This window comes from Schistocerca americana, chromosome 7 (assembly GCF_021461395.2).
Source record: "Schistocerca americana isolate TAMUIC-IGC-003095 chromosome 7, iqSchAmer2.1, whole genome shotgun sequence".
NCBI classification, from domain to species: domain Eukaryota; kingdom Metazoa; phylum Arthropoda; class Insecta; order Orthoptera; family Acrididae; genus Schistocerca; species Schistocerca americana.
The window spans coordinates 250018626-250038997 of record NC_060125.1 but is presented as its reverse complement, the minus strand read 5'-3'; the positions used below and the strand labels follow the sequence as shown (position 1 = coordinate 250038997).

The following is a 20372-nucleotide window of genomic DNA, read 5'->3' as shown; positions in this document are numbered from 1 at the left end:
TTCTTGATTGACAATTGTACATAAGTTGGCACTCCATAAGTGTGATAGTAAATGCTCTTAATATGCCAGTGTCAGGAATTTTTGCCCCCCTGATTCATTTTATCATTATTTTCAGCATGAATTTCCTTGATAGCAATATTTTGATAAAATCTTCTATACGACTTGACACTTTGATTTACTTATGTCTTCAGTTGATTTGACAGATCTCGATAATAGTTCCCAAGTTTATAGCTGGAGAGACGTGAAAAGTGCTGTTCAGTCCATGTCTTGTAAAAACGTCATTTTAGCCAGAAGGTCTTTGAGATTATCTGACTGCCTCTGCTTCTCAGTTTTAGATATTTGCCTATAAGTGGCTGTTATTTAGCACCGCCCAGAGGAAATATGTGATTTAATGAATCTACAGAGAATACAAAAACAGTGAATATTAATATAGTTCACCAAATTTGCTTCATAGAATGGTTTTTCTAGATGGGCAAGCTCTCCATACAGCACAAATAATTTTCATGCTTAGAAAGATAACACACTTAAAAGAAATACCAGATTAGAGGAATATAACTTTGTAAAGGATGAGAGTCAGTAACACACAACATTGTTGAATCTAACATTAGAGAAGACAGAATCACCAAAGGTTCTTTAGAAAATGCACAGAAGTGGAATGGAAGTAAGAGGCAGCTGTTCATCAGTTGAACACCAATGTTGTAAATGTAATAATTTGACACAGTACTAGGTGATACAGTATTTTATGACTTACGTAAACTAAATTGTGAATGTTTTTTTAAATATTTCTACTCTTAATTCCTGCATACATTGTGCTTGTACTTTCCTGGCAGTCGTGTTTTGAGTGGCAGATATTTAATTTTTAGTAGGAAGTCATCTGCTGATTTTAGTGACCTAATAAAGCAGTGATATAGAACATGTTCAGAATGTACATTAGAGTCAAGGACATTCTGCATGACTTTATGTAGCAACTTAATTTAATTATTCTGTGGTCTTCTATGTAGGCATCACGATCAGCCAGCTTCCTACACAAATAAACACCTGCCCCATAGTGACTGGCAAATGACATGACAGATGGCACATTGGTAGTAAATGCTGGTGATTACTAATTACAACATGGTCAGTTTAAAGTGTGTGCCCTGCAATCCATACCATCTGGACCCCCCTCCATAACACCAGTTTCTCTGGCTTACTTAAGTGGGAACTATATCCCTGCATCACATTCTCCATTCCCTTGAACTGGTTCACTCTTTGCTAGTCCCTGTCCAACACCTATCATCTCCCCTGTTCCCACATGTGTTCAATTCCCCACTCCTCAAAACAGCCTGCTTCTCTCACTTTAGTTCAATTCATGGATTTACAAGTCTATAAATGTTCATTTGTGTGATTCTTTTCGGGTTCTTCCATTACACTGTTTTATACTAGGCTGAATTCTCTGGTACCTTATTCTTATTTCATTCCCTTGCTGCCCTTCTGTGTCCTAGCCCCATCTTATCTTCACCGCTCCAGTTCTCCTACCTCTTCCTTGTCTATCTCAATCACTCCAAGACCAATTATGACCCAAGGTGCAGAACATGGTCAGTGTAACTGTATATATCTGTGGACTCAGAAGAACACCATTTCATAAAGTTGACTACTGTGTCAATCCTCGTTGATAAACTATCTACTGCTCAGTACGTCTACAACTTACTGTGAGGATTATTTTTACTCATTCTGTTGTCTGGATTTTGGTCTATTAGCCAGTTCCCAGTGACAGTTGTTCAACAAGTGCAAATAATTTGTATTTCCATTATATTGACAGCATTTTTTATATTGAAAACATTTATTCCTAGCTTTTCTATGTTTTTAATTCATATTTGTTTTGTTGCTTGCTTGGCAGTTTGCGGTTCGCTATCAGAGAATGAGAGGCAAACATGTACTCTTCCCATTTGGCTTTCATTGCACTGGCATGCCCATCAAGGCGTGTGCAGATAAACTGAAAAGAGAGATGGAGGAATTTGGCTATCCTCCAAATTTCCCCTCTGATGATATATCTCCGATGGTCAAAGCAGCTGAACTTGAAGATAATGTTCTGAAAGATAAAAGCAAAGGCAAAAAGGTAAAATTTGAGTTTTTTATATCTGCTAAATATTGCCTCCATAGCAGAATGGAGTTTCAGATAATATTCTGTCTGATTAATGTAAAATGTGTAGAGCATAAACCCACTTCAAATATATTACAAAATTAATCAAATTAGAAAGAATGTTTGCTGATGACTTCCTTTTCATTTGTACATAAATTAGAAAAGCACAGTATCTGATTCTGTTAACAAAATGTTGTTCACCAAACTGATCATAATACCGTAAGAGCTTCAGAAACACCAAATCTAAAATGGTTTCTCCTAAACCACCGAAAGGACTTTTTTGCCAGTTCTCTTTCTCTCTCTCTCTCTCTCTCTCTCTCTCTCTCTCTCTCTCTCTCTCTCTCTCTCTCTCATAAATCCCATTTTTTTGGAGTTTCCATATTAGATGGCTCTCACTCAAAATTGGACAATACATTTTTTCTATTATAGGGTACCACCCGTGTCACGTGATAACTTACCCTAAGATGCTAGGGAAAATCATGTACAGCATCTGTCTGTGATTCATGTAAACTTTGTCCTTTTTGTTTTTTCTATTTCAACTGTTGGTGTGTTGCTTTTATAAAGCGAGTTTCTCTGTAAAAGTGAATAGAATGAGGAAGAAATAATATTTCATCCCTCATTTTTATACTGGGTGAGCACTACTTGAAAATACTCATGTCTTTCTAAATGCATAGAGACAAAAGAAGAAAATAAATTTCCTCTACCTTCTCTCTTCATTTCTCTCTTCATTTCTTTCTTCATTTAATACACTTATTTGTGTATATTAAATTTCTTACTGTAATTATATGTTCAAGTTTTTGATGTATTTATTACTTATAAGTTTTTATATTATTTATTTTCTCTTTCATCTCATTTTTTTCTTCCTAACCCTTCTTCTTTGTTCACCTCCTCCACCCATCCTTGTTTTAATTGTATCTGTAGTGCTAGCCACATCCCCTCAAATAAGTGGTCATCCTTCCAAGGCCACCAATTGGCCATCCTAACTGCTCTTCATCCTCCTTATCTTTCCTGATCCTCTGCATATCATCATCTGTTCAGATATTACTACTGCCACAGTGTGTGTGTGTGTGTGTGTGTGTGTGTGTGAGAGAGAGAGAGAGAGAGAGAGAGAGAGAGAGAGAGAGAGAGAGAGAGAGAGAAGGAAACCCATACCTTCAAATAAGTAATTTGTTACACTGTCTGCCTATTTCAGAGCAAAGCCACTGCAAAAGCAGGTGCTGCAAAGTATCAGTGGCAAATTATGCAGAGTCTGGGACTTGATGATGAGGAAATTAAGAAATTTGCTAATCCGCTATACTGGCTTGATTACTTTCCACCACTAGCTGTTGTTGACTTGAAAACTATTGGCCTCCATGTAAGTGCTTTTTATGATTTCTTAATTAAATGATATTGTAATCTTCAATCACATATAATTTAAATATAATTACATCACACACAGTTTATGCTCTGGGTAATTTTTGCATTCCTGTTAGTGGCTGCTATTATTGTCTTTGAGTCAATTTTATTTATACATGTCCATAGTTACCATTATAACTTTGAAACAGTAAAAACAAAATTGAAAAGTGGCTTACTTTGTATGCTGAAAAAAAGGGATTCTTCTTCTTGTTGTAGTATTGACCTGTGCTTGTATCCAATAATTATTTAATTATTTCACTCCAAAAGTAACTAAAAAGTAAAAAGTGTATCTTGAGTGAGTGAATTCAAGCGATGTAACTGTTGAGAGAGAGAGAGAGAGAGAGAGAGAGAGAGAGAGAGAGAGAGAGAGAGAGAGAGTGTGTGTGTGTGTGTGTGTGTGTGTGTGTGTGTGTGTGTGTGTGTGACCAATCACTGCTATAAACTGATAGATAAGAAATCTGTCTTCTGTATTCTCAGTTATAAATGAGATAGGAGAAACCTGAGGCAATTGTTGTACATGAGGAGCACATGATTATTAAATAAATGCTCAGATCATCTAAATTGAAAGTGGAGATACTGCTGTTTACAGTTTCAAAGACATTTAATTTAAGTGCATTTATAACTGTACCAATATTAACATATCTGTACTTAATAGTCCGCAGCACATGGTCCAGTGATCAGCATTGTTGCCTCTAGATCGCAGGATCGTGGATTAGATTCTTGGCTGGGTCTGAGACTTTCTTTGCTCCATGAGTGGGTGTTTGTATTATCCTAATCATTTTATCTCACCTTCACCGGCATGTAAGTTGCCAAAGTGGCGTCAGACTTCCACCAGGCAGCCAAAGTACCCCAGATGGGGTCTCCCAGCCACTGATGCCATGTAATCATTTCATTTACCCAATAGATAACACATGTTAGTGGGGAAATAAAATTCAATAATCTACTGTAGCAATGCTAAATTTTAGGTCTTGCAAAATTATCAGTACATTATTGAAAGTACTAGTTTAGTATAGCTAAAGTGTTAACTAAAGCATTAGTTGAATATAATCTAACTGATATGTTACTAAGATTTATGTCAATTGTGTAATGACTGTGAACTAAAGCAGCATCTATTTGCGAGGTAGTCATTTGTGTCTATCGTACAATCTCCATTAATTGGCACTTAATAACAAATACTACTATAACAAATCACATAAACATGATCTCTAGTAAATAATTTTCATTTTCTGTTGTAAGAAAATTTCATTGCACAAAATATTTACTTTTAATGGTCACATCAATAGGTGGAGTGTTTATCACTCCTGCTACACAATATGTGTGCCAACTTTTACCTTAAAAGTATCATGTGATCTCCATTCTTGAAGTTATATGCTGTAGTGGACCTGCTATGCAGTGCCACTAGACTGTGACGTGTGATTTTTGTGGTGTGTAGATGCTAAAAGAGCCCCCCAATCTATTCAAACTACTAAAATGACTTAATCAGTTTTTTAATAACACTTCTGTATCATGAGTTGTGATTGGAAAGTTTTAAGAATGGATCCGCTACTGCTTACCGGTTTGACAGGCAGGTACACGGAGGGTGGAGAGTGAGTCATTGCCGTGTCCTTGAACGCCCTCTGACAGGAAACTGTGTTTCCTTTATTCAGTTCATTGTGGCAGCTGGTTGAGTGGGTGTCTGTTAGGCTTGTTGCTGAATTTTGTCTGCGTGAAAATGGACGTAAAACGTAGCAACGAGTTTGTGTGAAATTTTCTTTTAAAACCGGGAAATCAACTTCTGAGACTTGCAAACTATTAAAAACAGCTTTTGGAGATAATTGTATGAGCCAGTCACATGTTCTTGTTTGGTTCAACAGATTTAAAAATGGCCATAAATCATTTGAAACCGAGTGAGGTGGCGCAGTGGTTAGCACACCGGACTCTCATTCGGAAGGATGACTGTTCAATCCCGCGTCCGGCCATCTTGATTTAGGTTTTCCGTGATTTCCCTAAATCACTCCAGGCAAATACCAGGATGGTTCCTTCGAAGGCTGACTTCCTTCCTCATCCTTCCCTAATCCTATGAGACCAATAATCTAGCTGTTTGGTCTCTTCCCCCAAACAACCGACCAACCAATCATTTGAAGATGAACCATGGTCCAGCCATCCTTCCACTTCAAAAACAAGTGAAAATGTTGTGAAAGTTCATGACTTAGTGCGCTCTGATCGTAGACTTAAAATCAAGCAGATTACTGATGAGCTTAATTTAAGTTTCTTTGCAGTTCAGTCAATTTCAACTGAAGATCTAACATCCATCGAGTGTCCGCAAAATTCATTCCAAAAGTGTTGTCAAGTGAACAGAGACAATACCAACTTGAAGTGTGCCAGGAACTGATTAATAGGACTAAAAATGAGCCTTATTTGTTGAATAGGGTAATTACAGGTGACGAATCATGGGTATATGGATATGATCCTGAAACCAAAGTGCAGTCTTTGCAGTGGAAGACTCCAGGATCACCACTACCAGAAAGAAGGACGGCAAAGTCAGCCGAAGGTGAAGACAATGTTGGTGATTTTTTTTTTTTCCGTTCTACCTGTATTGTGCATCACGAATTTACCCCTGGAGATCAGACAATTAGCCAGGAATACTACAATGTGTCCTTGAGCGTTTGCGCGAAAAGGTGCGGAAGAAAAGGCCTGCATTGTGGAAAGACAGGAGTTGGGTGCTACACCATGACAATGCTCCGGCTCATTGTGCCTTCTCCATCATTGAATTTTTGAACAAATTCAAAATTCCTGTGCTTCCACAACCACCACATTCCCCTGATTTGGCCCCTGTGGACTTGTAAATGTTTCTTAAACTGAAATTTTCACGGAAAGGGAAGCGATTTGACTCGATTGAAGACATCCAGGTAAATACAGAGAGGGTCCTTAACACACTTCAGGAAAAAATTTCCAGGAATGTTCCCAAAAGTGGAAACATCGTTGGAGTTGGTGTGTTCAGTCAGAAGGGGACTATTTTGAAGGAGATGCATCACAGCAGCATGTAAGTACCACCATTGTACAATTTACAAGCCCAATCTTAAAACTTTCCAATCACACCTCGTATAATCACAATGTTTCCACTGTACAATTTCACTTATAATTGCAGGTGATACAGATGCTATTAACTTGCAGTACTGCTGTACTCATTTGACATTAGAGAATAACCACTCCTACCTATAATCTTGAACTGGTCTAGTATTGACATTATCACATGCACCTTTTGCTTCGTGGCTTCTGAGGCACTGCCAAGCAGTGACAGCAAAGCGTAAGCGGGCCTCCGTAGCAAGTGGAGATGTTCACTGTCACGCCTTGTCAATGTTCTGAACTGATGCCTTTTGCACCAAATCTTGCACGTATGGCAAACCAGAGTGACCACAGTGAGATGTTCCACACTTAATGATTTCTACCCATTTCCAGGTTTACGAACATCTTTCGTTACCCTAAGTGGTTAGAAGTGAAACATGTTACTCCACAGAATTGACATGTTACATCATAGAGTTAGTACTTTAACAAGCATCATTTAGGGTTAGACCAGAAAATTGGATTACAATCAAGCCTTCTAAATCATCAAGAAGATCCAGGAGGAGAAGAAAGTCCGATAGCTTCAATCTAGCTGTCTCTGTGGCTTTCATGCCTATGAGGCTGACAAAAGCATTCAGACAACCCATGAAGTTCAGCAGAGGCAGTCAGATGTTTCAGGATGAAGGATGAGATCTAAGTCTAGCAGGGAAAGTTTTAAGACGACCAAGAAAGTCTTAGTTCTGGGTAGTAGTCATGGGAGGGGAATGTCAGAGTTAGCTCAGAACTAACCAGATAATTAGATTTTTTGTAAGTGTTCTTTGTAACAAGTTAATACAGGGTTTGTGAAATTGCCCAGGAAGGGACATTCACTCATAGATGGGACTGATACATTGCTACTCATTTGGTTGCATTATATATGGCATGGACTGCATCTGAATGCTTCTGGTAAGTGCCACTTGCACAGCTAATTGCCAAAAGCATCATGTATGATTAAAACAGTATCCATTCCCAGTCACCTTATTTCCAGTGCATACCTTCAGCCTCTCACAGGCTAAAGTTGTCCAAAAGACAGAGCCACAAAATGATGTTACAGTTGAAACAGCTGCCAGCAAAACAAAACTTACAGCTTGGACAAAGGCATGGATACTAATGAAACTGCATTTAGCATCTTCCATTAACACATCAGGAGTGTCATTAACAGAAAGGATGAACTTCTCATACAGAAAAATGAATGCATAGAGGGAATGCCAGCAGATGTGTTCTGTGAACAATGAAAAAATACAAGGCACTAGTGTAATATTTTACAATATTTATTATTTTATGAACTGTTTTTTGGCCGTTACCCTATCACGAATGTGTGGTTGCGCAATTTTTGTGCGAACCAAGTTTTTAAACTAGGGTGTCACAGTTGGTTCTGAAATGTGACCAGTGTTAATATTTGATTTATGACTAAAATGAGAGGTACAGCTATTTAGCTAAGATAAAATATGTGACACATTTAATAATGATTTACATGACGAATTACAGCAATCGTTCCGAGGATAAAGATGAATTGAATAATATGTTGTAAACTTGGTGGCTTGTTTCAAAGAATTGACTGAACAAAATAAGCTTATCTTTAACAAAGCCAGTGTTGCAAACACTACGAGTAAGACTAAATGGGCAATTGAAATAGCTGTAGTTACCTTTTTTGACAAGGTAACCGGAACTTCTCAGCACAGTTGTGGTAATTTGTGATGTAGTTCTTTAATGAATCTGTCACATATATAATCCAAGCTAAATACTTTTACATAAATAATTCCTCTTGTTTAGTCCTAAATCAAACATTAATAGTTGGCAACTATGGAAACCAACTGAGATACTCCATAGGTTCACTAGCTTAAAATCTTTGAGTCCACAAATATTTCACAGCCAGACACACTTAATTTCTTATCTGATGAAGTCATAACAGCTAGAAACTGATGAGTAAAATAATAAATATTGTAGAATATTACACCAGTGTTGAGTGGTGTGTAGCGAGGGGTGCTTTACCAGATCAGGTCTCAGTTGGCACCTCCAGGACATTGATGTTCTGACCCTAAAGAGGAAGTGAATAAGGTGGTTTTGGCTGCTCAGGTTGAAGTACCAGAAGCACTGTCGGCTTCACTGGCAAGGAAAAAAGATCACACATAGATGATGGAAGGACCGAATGCCTGTTGTCCTTGGCAGGATGCTGTAGGTCATGGTGCAGAGGCGATCACTCCTGCAGTAGCACCTCAGATGGTGGGGACAACTGCCGGGATTCCCCAGACCCAACCAGGGGGTCAGCTTAGTGCACTGACACTGGAGCGCCCAAACAAAAAGTTGTTGCTTCTTCAAGTGGAGCAGGCAGTGGTAGTAATAGATCCAGCAGCATCCCATAGGGATGTCCATGCAGCAGCTTTACCAGACTGCAGCCATTAGTGGGCATTGCTTTGCAAGGAGCTATGAAAGTATTGAGATCTGATTATGATGTGGCTGCCTTCAGTAGCCTTTGACATTTGGGTCATAAAGCTGTGGACAGAATGTTCCGCCAAACTGTTGGAGGCAGGATTGAACACAGGACTCATGATTTGTCCAATGCCATCATGGGCATAAGAAGAATCATGAAAAGGCAACCACTGTAAACTGTGGCTCATTAGCAGCAGCAACAGCAGAAGCTGTCGTTGTTGTCTGCTACAACCTCATGACATATGGAGAATGGAAAAAAGAATAAACATGGATGAGGTATGCAGTTCCAAAGAATGGTCTGACTAAATTGTACATGCTGGTGTTCCCATGGCTGAGTGGAATGTGGCAAAGAGAAATAAGACTGCTGCTGTGCCTGATGGGTCAAACAACAGCACACTACTTGTGTGATGTCATTGTCCGTTTGCAATCAATACACATAACCGCAAGTAAACTGTTTCATGTTACTCTCCCAGTGAGATTAATGGAGGAGCCACAGCACCATAGCTACGGAGCCACAGACACCTGTGCCTGACAATTGGCCTCCTGCTTCATGATCAGAACACCTTAGCAAATCTGGAGCCGGTGGCATCATACAAAAAAACTTGAGGCCTAGTGATACTGAGGCTTACAATTTGGCCATCTGTCCTACGCAGACACACAGAAAAACACACTTCAGTAGAGGGTCCTGCTGGAAGCTACTGGATCATTCCTAGAAGTTACTGAGAAGTTCTCCAAAGACTCTTCAGCCTGGGAGTCTGAAAACAGTTTCATATCAAGTTTAAAGCCTGGAGTTATAGAGAGTCTGTCATGGAATGTTGATGGGGAAACTCAATAATGTATGAAGTACTTGTAACTGAATGAGTACAATGTTCTTTATGGCAGTTTTGCCTTGGGCCTATCAAAGTCACTGTAAAATATATGAAACTTACTTCCATGAAGGAAAATATGGAACTGATTCACTCCAGAAGTGATGGCCAGCAGTTCCTCTTCTGTTTCCCAATAATATTCTTGAAGTTTGTTTAGGATTTTGGAAACATGCAACCAGCTATTCAGAACTATCAGGGAAAGAATGGTCCTGATGCTATGTTGAGATGCATCTGTTGCCAAAACCAGTGGTGACTTATGAGCAGGTTTTCAAAGTTTGAAACACCTGCTGACAGATTTGGAAACTGGCATGTTTTTGATTGTTTTGATGTAATCCTGTGAGCTATAACCCCTCTTTACTAAGGATGATCCTAGGTAAGTGACAAAGTTGCAACAGTAAACATTTAGAAAAGTTACAGTTACATTTGGGAACACCTGCTATCAGCTGTTCTAAAAGCCGTTGGAAAATTGCAGGTGCACTTGCCACCCCAAACAGCAGCCTATTATACTGGTAAAGACTTAAAGGTGTATTTAATACAAAGATGTTCTGTGACTCTTCAGCCAGCAGAAGCCAGAAATAAGACTTCACCAGGTCAGTGTTTGAAAAAAAATGGCAACCAGTTAATGTGGAAAGAGAGTTCATTGTGCGGATATGAATCTATTTCTGCTTCGGCATTTACAATAATTTTAAAGTAACCATATGCGCTTAGGGTGTCACCAGGCTTATTTATGACCACTGAGGGAGAGACCATTGACTGAAACATATAGGCAAAAGCACTTGCTGTTGTTCCAACCTGTCTCATTCCTATTTCACTTCATTCTGAAGATCATCAGAATCTGGTACTTTATAAACACATCACTGCAGAAGATTTTAAATAATGTATGCCTGAAAATTCAAGGATGTCTGTAGACCAGGTTCAAATAATGGTGCAGATTGGTAACATAAAGTTTCAGTTTCTTCACAAGGCACTGAAGGCTGGAAAACCAAAGCCAAATAGCCATCAAGCCCAAAAATAATTTCTGGAGATTGATCGGTACCCACAAGAAAAGGCAGTGTCCTGACCACTTGTTTATACTTCCAGAGAGGCTCATTTAGCTTAACAATGAACCTCATGACGCCCATAAGCTCAAAATTTGGATTGAAAGTGTTCAGAGGCAGAGTGTGAAAACTAAAGTATTTTGGTTGATTGATCATAGTGATATGTGTACCTGCATCAAATAAGAATGTAAGTTACATTCCTGATTTACGTGTGTAACACTACTTTTTGTGGAACCACTGAACATGACTTCCCGTAATGTTATTGAACTGGATTGTAGAAAGACAGCGGCCAGACAGCTATCTGACTCTGCATACTTCCACTGTGTCCCTTATGAAAACACTGTTGGGATTCAGCATCATAATGAAGGCAGTTTCAATGCGGCTGTAAAGTCAAACAAATCAGAATAAGTAGGCAAAAACCGAAAACATCGTGTGTGACATCCCTCATCCACATGAGGTGGAGTAGAACAGGGCTGTCATGCCACCATTGAATAATGAGATATTTTTACCATAGTAGGATTGGACGGAAATTGTGAAGCATTTTGTTAGTCCTTGCCAGGACAATAGTAGACACTTCAAAGTCAGTGAAAATGTTTGCTGGGCAGCTTGAGAAATTACAAAAGCAGAAGTCAGTCACAAATCCTCTGCTATCAATTGATCTGACTGCCACAGTCTGTGCACGTATGTCTCTATCAGGGGAAATATGAATTACATCTCTGATTAAACTTTCTGTGTGTAGTGGGCCACAAGAACATGTAAATTTACACTTAGTTCTCAGTCTTTGAAGGTTTGTGATCCATTAAGTGTAACTTCCTGAGTCTGACATACAGTGCTGCAAAAGTTCTAATTAAACTATAAAAAAAAATGTTCTGTCAGCAATGCCCTGACTGCAGGGCCAATCTCAGCATGAGGAAACAGAAATTAGGGTAAAAAAAAAATCTGCTGCTGTTATGAGTCACTAATTGTCACTTTTTTGGTAAACTTTCAAGTCGTCCTATGTATTGTTAAACGACTGGAAAGTTGAAATAGTCTGCAGAGGTTGCGGCTTCAGGGTGAGCCGAGCTAGTGAAATCTTTCACCAAATCATGATGCTGATCAAGCTGCTGTTGTCACTATTCAAAAAATTTCATGTCTGTGGGGGAGCCATGCTATCCAATTGAATTGGGCCAGTTTTGGCACAAGTTTTGTAGTCCCCAATAAAGATTACAAAACTCATTTACTGAACAATGGAAAATTCAGGATGGAGTAATGACAATATTATGGAAAGCGCAGACTGCTAATCACCATATGAAGATGTTGAGTTGCGGACGAGCTCAACAAAAAGGCTGCTAAAATAGAAAACAAAAACACACACACACACACACACACACACACACACACACACACACACACAAGACCACTGTGTCGGGGCACTGTTGCCGGACCATGTGTAGCAACTGTGCCTGATGGGAAAGCAGTCTCTCTCTCTCTCTCTCTCTCTCTCTCTGTGTGTGTGTGTGTGTGTGTGTGTGTGTGTGTGTGTGTGTGTGTGTGTGTGTGTGTGTTTTCTACTTTAGAAGCAGGCCGTGTGGCCAAGAGCTCAAATGTACAACTGTCTTTTTGTTGTGCCTGTGTGCAACTCCTCATCCCCTTACATTTACTAGCACTTTGTTGAGTGTGCTGAAACACACACTAAATGACCCATAGTTTACAAGAGTTCCAGACCCTGGAAATTTCCAGGACTACAAATGACATAATCAGAACTAACACAAACTGAATTACAGTGCTGGAAAGTGTGTGAGGCTTAAATCATCACGTGGCCATATGGTATCACACTCAGCTGAAGTAGAACTTAACAGTGGTAGGTAGACCATCACTATACTTAGATTCCAAATAGGACCATTAGTAACAAGATCAGTCTAAAAGAATAACTAGTGTAGTGTCCTATACAGCATATGATGCTGTTCACACCCATTCTGTTCTACCTCTCATAGAGAATTGCAACTGTAATCATTTACATGACTGCTAATACTGTGTGTGTGTGTGTGTGTGTGTGTGTGTGTGTGTGTGTGTGTGTGTGTACAAAATTACATTGACATCTGACCGTCTCTTCTGGCTGCTTCACTCTTTTGTCAGGCAGTGTAGATGGATTCATGGACATGCAGCGTCAATGATGGGGCTAAAATAGGAACTAAGATGCCGTCATGGGTATGCCATTTATCATACAATGAGCTTGAAGATTCTTAAATTACTTGAACATTAATCAGTATTTTTTACTCTCCCTGGTAAACTTGGACAACATAATGAAATATTTGCTCAGCACCTACATGTATCAGAATCAAAATTTTATGGTCTCATTATGTCATTATAGATAATGTAACTGAGATACATAAAATGCATCAAAAGAAATCTAAAGGTAATCTTTATTTACAAAAATTAGTACAAAGTTATTTCATTACTCTAAAAAAGAAAACTTCATCACTCATTTAAAAATTCCATGAGTGAATACCAACAGTAGGATGTAGGATGGTATGTAATTTTATCTTCAGTAAACCTAGTTCCATACTGAATGTTTTTTCACTTTTAATTTATTAAGAATTTTAGTAACCTTGTATTGAGGAGTCAGAGCTGAGTGTTGGTATGTGAGATAGTAACATGAAATTATTTTTGTTTCGTGTATAATACATATTTTGGAAATGATTTTCAATAATTAATTTTGGGTTGGTACAGATAAACAATTCAGAAATACAGGGTGATTCAAAAAGAATACCACAACTTTAGGAATTGAAAACTCTGCAACGACATAAGGCAGAGCTAAGCACTATCTATCAGCGAATTAACGGAGCTATAAAGTTTCATTTAGTTGTACATTTGTTCGCTTGAGGCGCTGTTGACTAGGCGTCAGCGTCAGTTGATGCTAAGATGGCGACCGCTCAACAGAAAGCTTTTTGTCTTATTGAGTACGACAGAAGTGAATCGACGACAGTTGTTCAGTGTGCATTTCGAACGAAGTATGGTGTTAAACCTGCTTATAGGTGGTGTATTAAACGTTGGTATAAACAGTTTACAGAGAATGGGTGTTTGTGCAAAGGGAAAAGTTCTGGACGGTCGAGAACGAGTGATGAAAATGTAGCACGCATCCAGCAAGCATTTGTTCGCAGCCCAGGAAAATCGACTCGCAGAGCTAGCGGAGAGCTGCAAATTCCACAATCAACTGTATGGAGAGTCCACATTGGCACTTATCTGTCCGTAACTACCTGAACGTCAACTATCCGAGGCGATGGATCGGTCGCCAGGCAGCCCGTGACAGAGCACTTCATCACTGGCCTCCAAGAAGCCCTGATCTTACCCCCTGCGATTTTTTCTTATGGGGGTATGTTAAGGATATGGTGTTTCGGCCACCTCTCCCAGCCACCATTGATGATTTGAAATGAGAAATAACAGCAGCTATCCAAACTGTTACGCCTGATATGCTGCAGAGAGTGTGGAACGAGTTGGAGTATCGGGTTGATATTGCTCGAGTGTCTGGAGGGGGCCATATTGAACATCTCTGAACTTGTTTTTGAGTTAAAAAAACCTTTTTAAATACTCTTTGTAATGATGTATAACAGATGGTTATATTATGTTTCTTTCATTAAATACACATTTTTAAAGTTGTGGTATTCTTTTTGAATCACCCTGTATATATACATGGAATAGTTAAAATTTTTAGATCCCCGAATAAAGGTCTGCATAAATCTCTAGGCTTAATATTGCACGCATTTATAGTATTTGCATTTCCATGAAAGATTATGCTATATATCTAAAAACAAAGAAGATGTGACTTACCAAACGAAAGTGCTGGCAGGTTGATAGACACACACACACACACACACACACACACACACACGAAGTTCTAGCTTTCGCAAGCAATGGTTGCTTCATCAGGAAAGAGGGAAGGAGAGGGAAAGACGAAAGGATGTGGGTTTTAAGGGAGAGGGTAAGGAGTCATTCCAATCCCGGGAGCGGAAAGACTTACCTTTGGGGGTCTGCTTGTGTCTGTGTATGTGCGGATGGATATGTGTATGTATGCGAGTGTATACCTGTCCTTTTTTCCCCCAAAGGTAAGTCTTTCCGCTCCCGGGATTGGAATGACTCCTTACCCTCTCCCTTAAAACCCACATCCTTTCGTCTTTCCCTCTCCTTCCCTCTTTCCTGATGAAGCAACCATTGGTTGCGAAAGCTAGAATTTTGTGTGTGTGTGTGTGTGTGTGTGTGTGTGTGTGTATCAACCCTCCAGCACTTTCGTTTGGTAAGTCACATCTTCTTTGTTTTTAGATATATTTTTCCCACGTGGAATGTTTCCCTCTATTATATACAAAAGATTATTCTATATTGTACAAGAGACTCGAAATAGCTGTAGTAAACAATTTTCCTAGTGTCCCTATTACTTGTGTAGGAGAATTTTGTCACTACAAATGCAAGTCTCTTTAGTTTGTTTCCCAAATAACTTATACGAGAAGACCAGGATAATTTTTTTTCAGTAAACATCCCCAGGTTACTTACTGCTTATATTTACTAAGTTATATTCTTTATCATTTGCCTACATTCATGAAAAAACAAAGACCCTCAGTTCCTGCTCGTGTAGAGGACAATTAAAGTATATTTTAGTCATCGTCTTCAGTCGGAAGACTGGTTTAATGCAGCTCTCTACACTAATAAACTTGAAAAGAAATGACACTGCCCAAGATACAGATGCAGCATACAACTGTCAGACACATTCATCTCCTCACCCCTCCTCTTCCTTACCTCCTCCACCTTGACCACCACCACCACCACTACCACAATATGCCTAGTCTCTCTCTGAAGGTACAATTCATTATATAAGGTCAGCCTTTCATATATGGCCACCACGCTGCTGCCAGTAAATGTATGTTCATCTACTTTTTGTAAGCAGACATTCTCTTTGTGATTTACAGGTTGATTGGCGACGCTCATTTATCACAACAGATGCCAACCCATTTTACGACCAGTTTGTGCGATGGCAGTTTCTACGGCTTCATGCTCTTGATAAAGTAAAGTTTGGAAAGCGTTACACAATCTACTCTCCATTTGATCGGCAACCTTGCATGGATCATGACAGGAGCACTGGAGAAGGGGTTGGTCCAATGGAATACACTGTGGTTAAGATGAAGCTTCAGGAGCCATACCCTGAGAAGCTGAAGTAAATATTAAACTTATGTCATGAATTATTGTTCGAATTGGTGTCTTTTTTGGAACATTAAATTTAATTTTGTGTATAATGCTTGATGCTAATGACCCTACACTCAAACTACTTTACCACACTGATACAGTCTTCCTTTACACAAATCAGAAAAAGGACAAGCTGTTTATAAGAATGAAAAAGCAGATTTTTTGCGGTGTTAATTAAGATTCCTATCTTGTGCTGACATAGTAAGTAATTAGAGTATTACAGAAATTTATGCAGGGGGCAAGGGCAAGGTAGAGGGGGCCGTTCTAAAATTGCCATTTTTTTGTATAAATTATACAATAATTGCTAAAGACATAGTATTGCCCCACTGCTATTAACCACGTAATGCTACAACTGGCATAACATCCTTTCAGAAGCATGTGGGGGGGACAGGAAGCAAAGATAATATACAAGAAAGCAATTTATTTGCCATTGATTGGTTTTTGATGTACTTGTAATACATAGCAATGCTCTTTCAGATGTCCAGCTGAGATGATAATTTAGTTATTATGTACAAAGTCTTGAATAGTTACATAGCTGTTTTTTCCAGGTGTTGAAAGCTTTACATACATTGTACTATATCACACACTGTTTTTGTAAATCTAAGTAGCCATTCCAACTTTCCTAAATTGTATTTTAATTAAAGTTCAGTCTTGATCACAACATTTATGTCTCAATAACATAGGTAACTGGTTTCGGTTATGTTTATATAACCATCTTCAGACCCATGCCTTCCTTGGAGGATGGTAGGCGGAGCTTCAGCTGCTACGAAGTCAACTGATCCTATAATACTCTATTGATCACTGTTTCCAAAAATGTTTACCAAAAATTATCTAAATTGGTAGATCTTGAAAAAGGTGTACTTAATGTAAACAAAAATTAACCTTAAAATTGTAAAATCCAGGCTCCACTGGGGCATCCGAATTAATTTTCAGTGTCGTGGTGGGGTTGTACTTTCTTTCCTGTTCTGTTGTAAACAAATAGAGAAGTACTTCAGTTCACTTTGACATTTGACAGTTATTTGTGTGCTCCTGTTTTGGATGCATAATTTGAGTGATATAAGTGATATAACAGCAGGGGAGGAGGCAGGGGGGGGGGGGGGGGGGTATGGCAGAACAAAAATAAATTTGCAGAGAACAAATAACATGTATTAATTCAGTAAACAAGAATATTCACAGTGGAAAATGAAGAGAAGGGAGGGTGGAAAATCAAGGTTGTAGTTAAAATTTTCAGTAAGAAATCGAAATTAAAAGTGTCTGTCATAAATAACACATTTAGTGAACTATGAAAAGCAGCAGGTTGTGGAGTATTTGTGAGGAAAACTGAGTAAAGCCTTTTCTCCATGTTACTAGAGAAGTTATCAGAATGAAGATTTATAGATAGAGGAATTCTCCGGCAGCTGTTGGTACAGAATTCAAAGTGAGTACAGGACAATGCATGATAATGAAAAAGAGATTGGGCTTTCAGTTACAGTCTAGAACAAAACTATATTAGCAACTTACTGTGGCATTTCATGTAAAACTAATTGCATTTCAGCATCATGTAGCCAGTCATATGGGTAGGATATTTTATATTAATGACAATTCAGGATTTGAATCAGACATATTTATAGAAAAATATTGCTGTTAGTAGATAAATATGCTCTGTGACATGGTATTTATAGTGCAAGAATTTCTCTGATGTATGGGTCAGTTTTAATCTCTGTACGTTCTCTGTACAAAGCTCAAAGTATAGTGCTGCCTGCATATTCCACTGCCTCCTCCCTCTCCCAACTCAGACCTTCAGGCTGTCAATTAAAAACTTTAGGAAACAGTACTTTTTGGAAAGTAAACCTATTTTTGCTATTAGCGCTTCAGCCCCTCCCCCCAAACCCACCCACCAGGAATTTTCTTTTGGAGAATAGGTCCTCTGGTCAAGAGTCAGATCATAGAATGGGCCTTCCAAATCTGAGGAGAGAGGCTATTAATTATAAGGATAGTTCTACGAGTGGATTTCTCTGAAAAGGCAAAAATGAAAATAAGGAGCTCTCCTAGTGTATTTGAAGCATGTGATTGATAAATTCACTTTCCAGCTGTTAGAATTTGGTAGGCTTGGTTTCTTTTCTGTAAAGCAACTATTATATCCAGATATAAATTGAATAGGAACTTGTAATTGATTTCAGTGAACATGTTCACTGGAAAATACTATCTGTCAAACATATCACAATCCTCTCTACTTTTGTGTTCCATGCTTATTCTTATTGCATTTAATAGGAGTAATTTTAAAACTTGCATAAATTATTATTTATAAGAAATGTTCTATATATATTCTTTGGTTACATTTACAAGATCCTTGACTGGACGACCAGTTTTTCTTGTTGCTGCTACTCTTCGTCCAGAAACAATGTATGCGCAGACAAACTGTTGGATGAAGCCTGATATGCGGTACATAGCTTTTGCTGCTGCAAAAGATGAAGTATTCATTTGCACTGCCAGAGCAGCAAGAAATATGTCTTATCAAGGTCTTACAGCACAAAGTGAGCGTGTAGATATTCTTGCAGAGCTTACTGGTCAGGTAAGTGCAAAGAAAATTACCAAAGTTTAAATGAAATTAATCATTTATTTAAAAAAAGACTTGAAAATGTGTGTGTGTGTGTGTGTGTGTGTGTGTGTATTTGAAATGCATTGTTGGGACCATCTAATCAGGAATTCAGATTCAATGTTTTTAAACTTACCGTTGTGAAAAAATGAAAAGTTTTAAGCGGTCTTCCCCAACTTTTAATTGATTAAGTAGGAAGATAGATAGTTTGCCACTGAAAATACACATGTTTGCATGGAGTACCTCACAAGCTCTATCCCTCACCTTGCTCCTAATCTTCATTGCAGATAGGCAGACAACAAGAAATTAACTTTACAAAAAAGTAGTATAAGTTTCCTCATAAGCAGAAAACACAAAAAATAACTCTTTAAAGGTGAAAGACGACCTCATAGAATGTGTATTGCACACAAAATTTCAAGGGATGCATGTTGACGCACAACTAAAATGTACTGAGTGTGTTACTGGTACCGCCATCGGGAAACGAATAGCTTCAGCATGCTTTGCAGAGAGAATAATAAATTCTGTGTATAGTAGCTCTTGCACCAGAACAACATATTTTGCATATACTGTATTCATTCTGTGACGAGTTATGGGATAATGTTTTGGGGAACAAATGAACAGAACAGACAAACAATCTTAAAGCTGCAGAAAAGGGATGTGGGAATTATGACAAGCAGCAAGAGAACTCACTGCACTGAGTTGTTTATATCTATGGCAATCTTGACTGTTCCATGCGAGTACATTTTGCAAACACATTAAAAAAGATGTTGATCAGTACCCAAAGAACAGGTCTCTGCACGAACATGGAACAGGTCCAGCCACAACGTACATCTCAATTTAAAAAAAAAAAAATCCAAAATAGTATGCTCAATAATGCAATTAAATTATACAATAAACTACCACAAGAAATCAAAGACAAAAGTTAAATACATGCCTTCAGGAACATAAAAAAAATATTATTTAAAATGAGGTGTAAATTTTGTCGACAATTGTGCTAATGATTAATTACTGCAATTAAGAGGCATTTTACAATATATTCAATAGAACAGTCAAATACAATGTCCAATGGTTTAGTCAGCAAGACAGGACATGTATGTATCTATTTATGTGTGTAATTGTGTATGTTTATGTATCTGTGTGTCTGTGTTTTATGCATTTATGTTTTGACAACATCCATACAACCTACATTGTCTATGGAGGGATAAATAAAATAAAACTTTACGTTCATGAAGTTGCAATCAACATTGCTTGAGTGTGACACAGGACGTTCATTATTACAAACTGAATATTCTGCCTGGGATTAAAAATCTGTGGCTTCTTTGGAAGTGGCATATCTTTTAAGGTCATAACTGTTAGTTGAACGTGCAAATAAATCTCTCTTAACTTCTGTGAATAACACAGTTTTTGTTTTCTTCCTTTTTTACTTCCATTCATTCATTCAGTCATCGTGTTTGGCAGACCCCATCAAGAAAGAGAACCTTCAGAGTTGTGATATAGTTCAAGTTATATATTAAAAGGAGATAGGGAAATCATAGAAACTTCTGTATTAGTGGTAAACTGTCATTATACTCTTTCATTACATTCATGCTTACACCATGCAAATTTAATCAAATAAATTAGAATACAAGCAATACTTTGCAAAAAGTTGCTGCCTTGTC

At 38.3% G+C, this 20372-nt stretch overlaps 1 protein-coding gene across 1 annotated transcript in view; it reads left to right on the top strand.

Annotated features, from left to right (window-relative positions):
- LOC124621864 (leucine--tRNA ligase, cytoplasmic) overlaps positions 1-20372 on the top strand; it is a 157920-nt gene that overhangs the window by 62077 nt on the left and 75471 nt on the right. Inside the window, exons 3-6 of the mRNA XM_047147326.1 lie at positions 1877-2095; positions 3312-3473; positions 15866-16110; positions 18465-18690. Coding sequence (XP_047003282.1) covers positions 1877-2095; positions 3312-3473; positions 15866-16110; positions 18465-18690 — 852 coding nt within the window. The remainder of the gene's footprint in view (positions 1-1876; positions 2096-3311; positions 3474-15865; positions 16111-18464; positions 18691-20372) is intronic.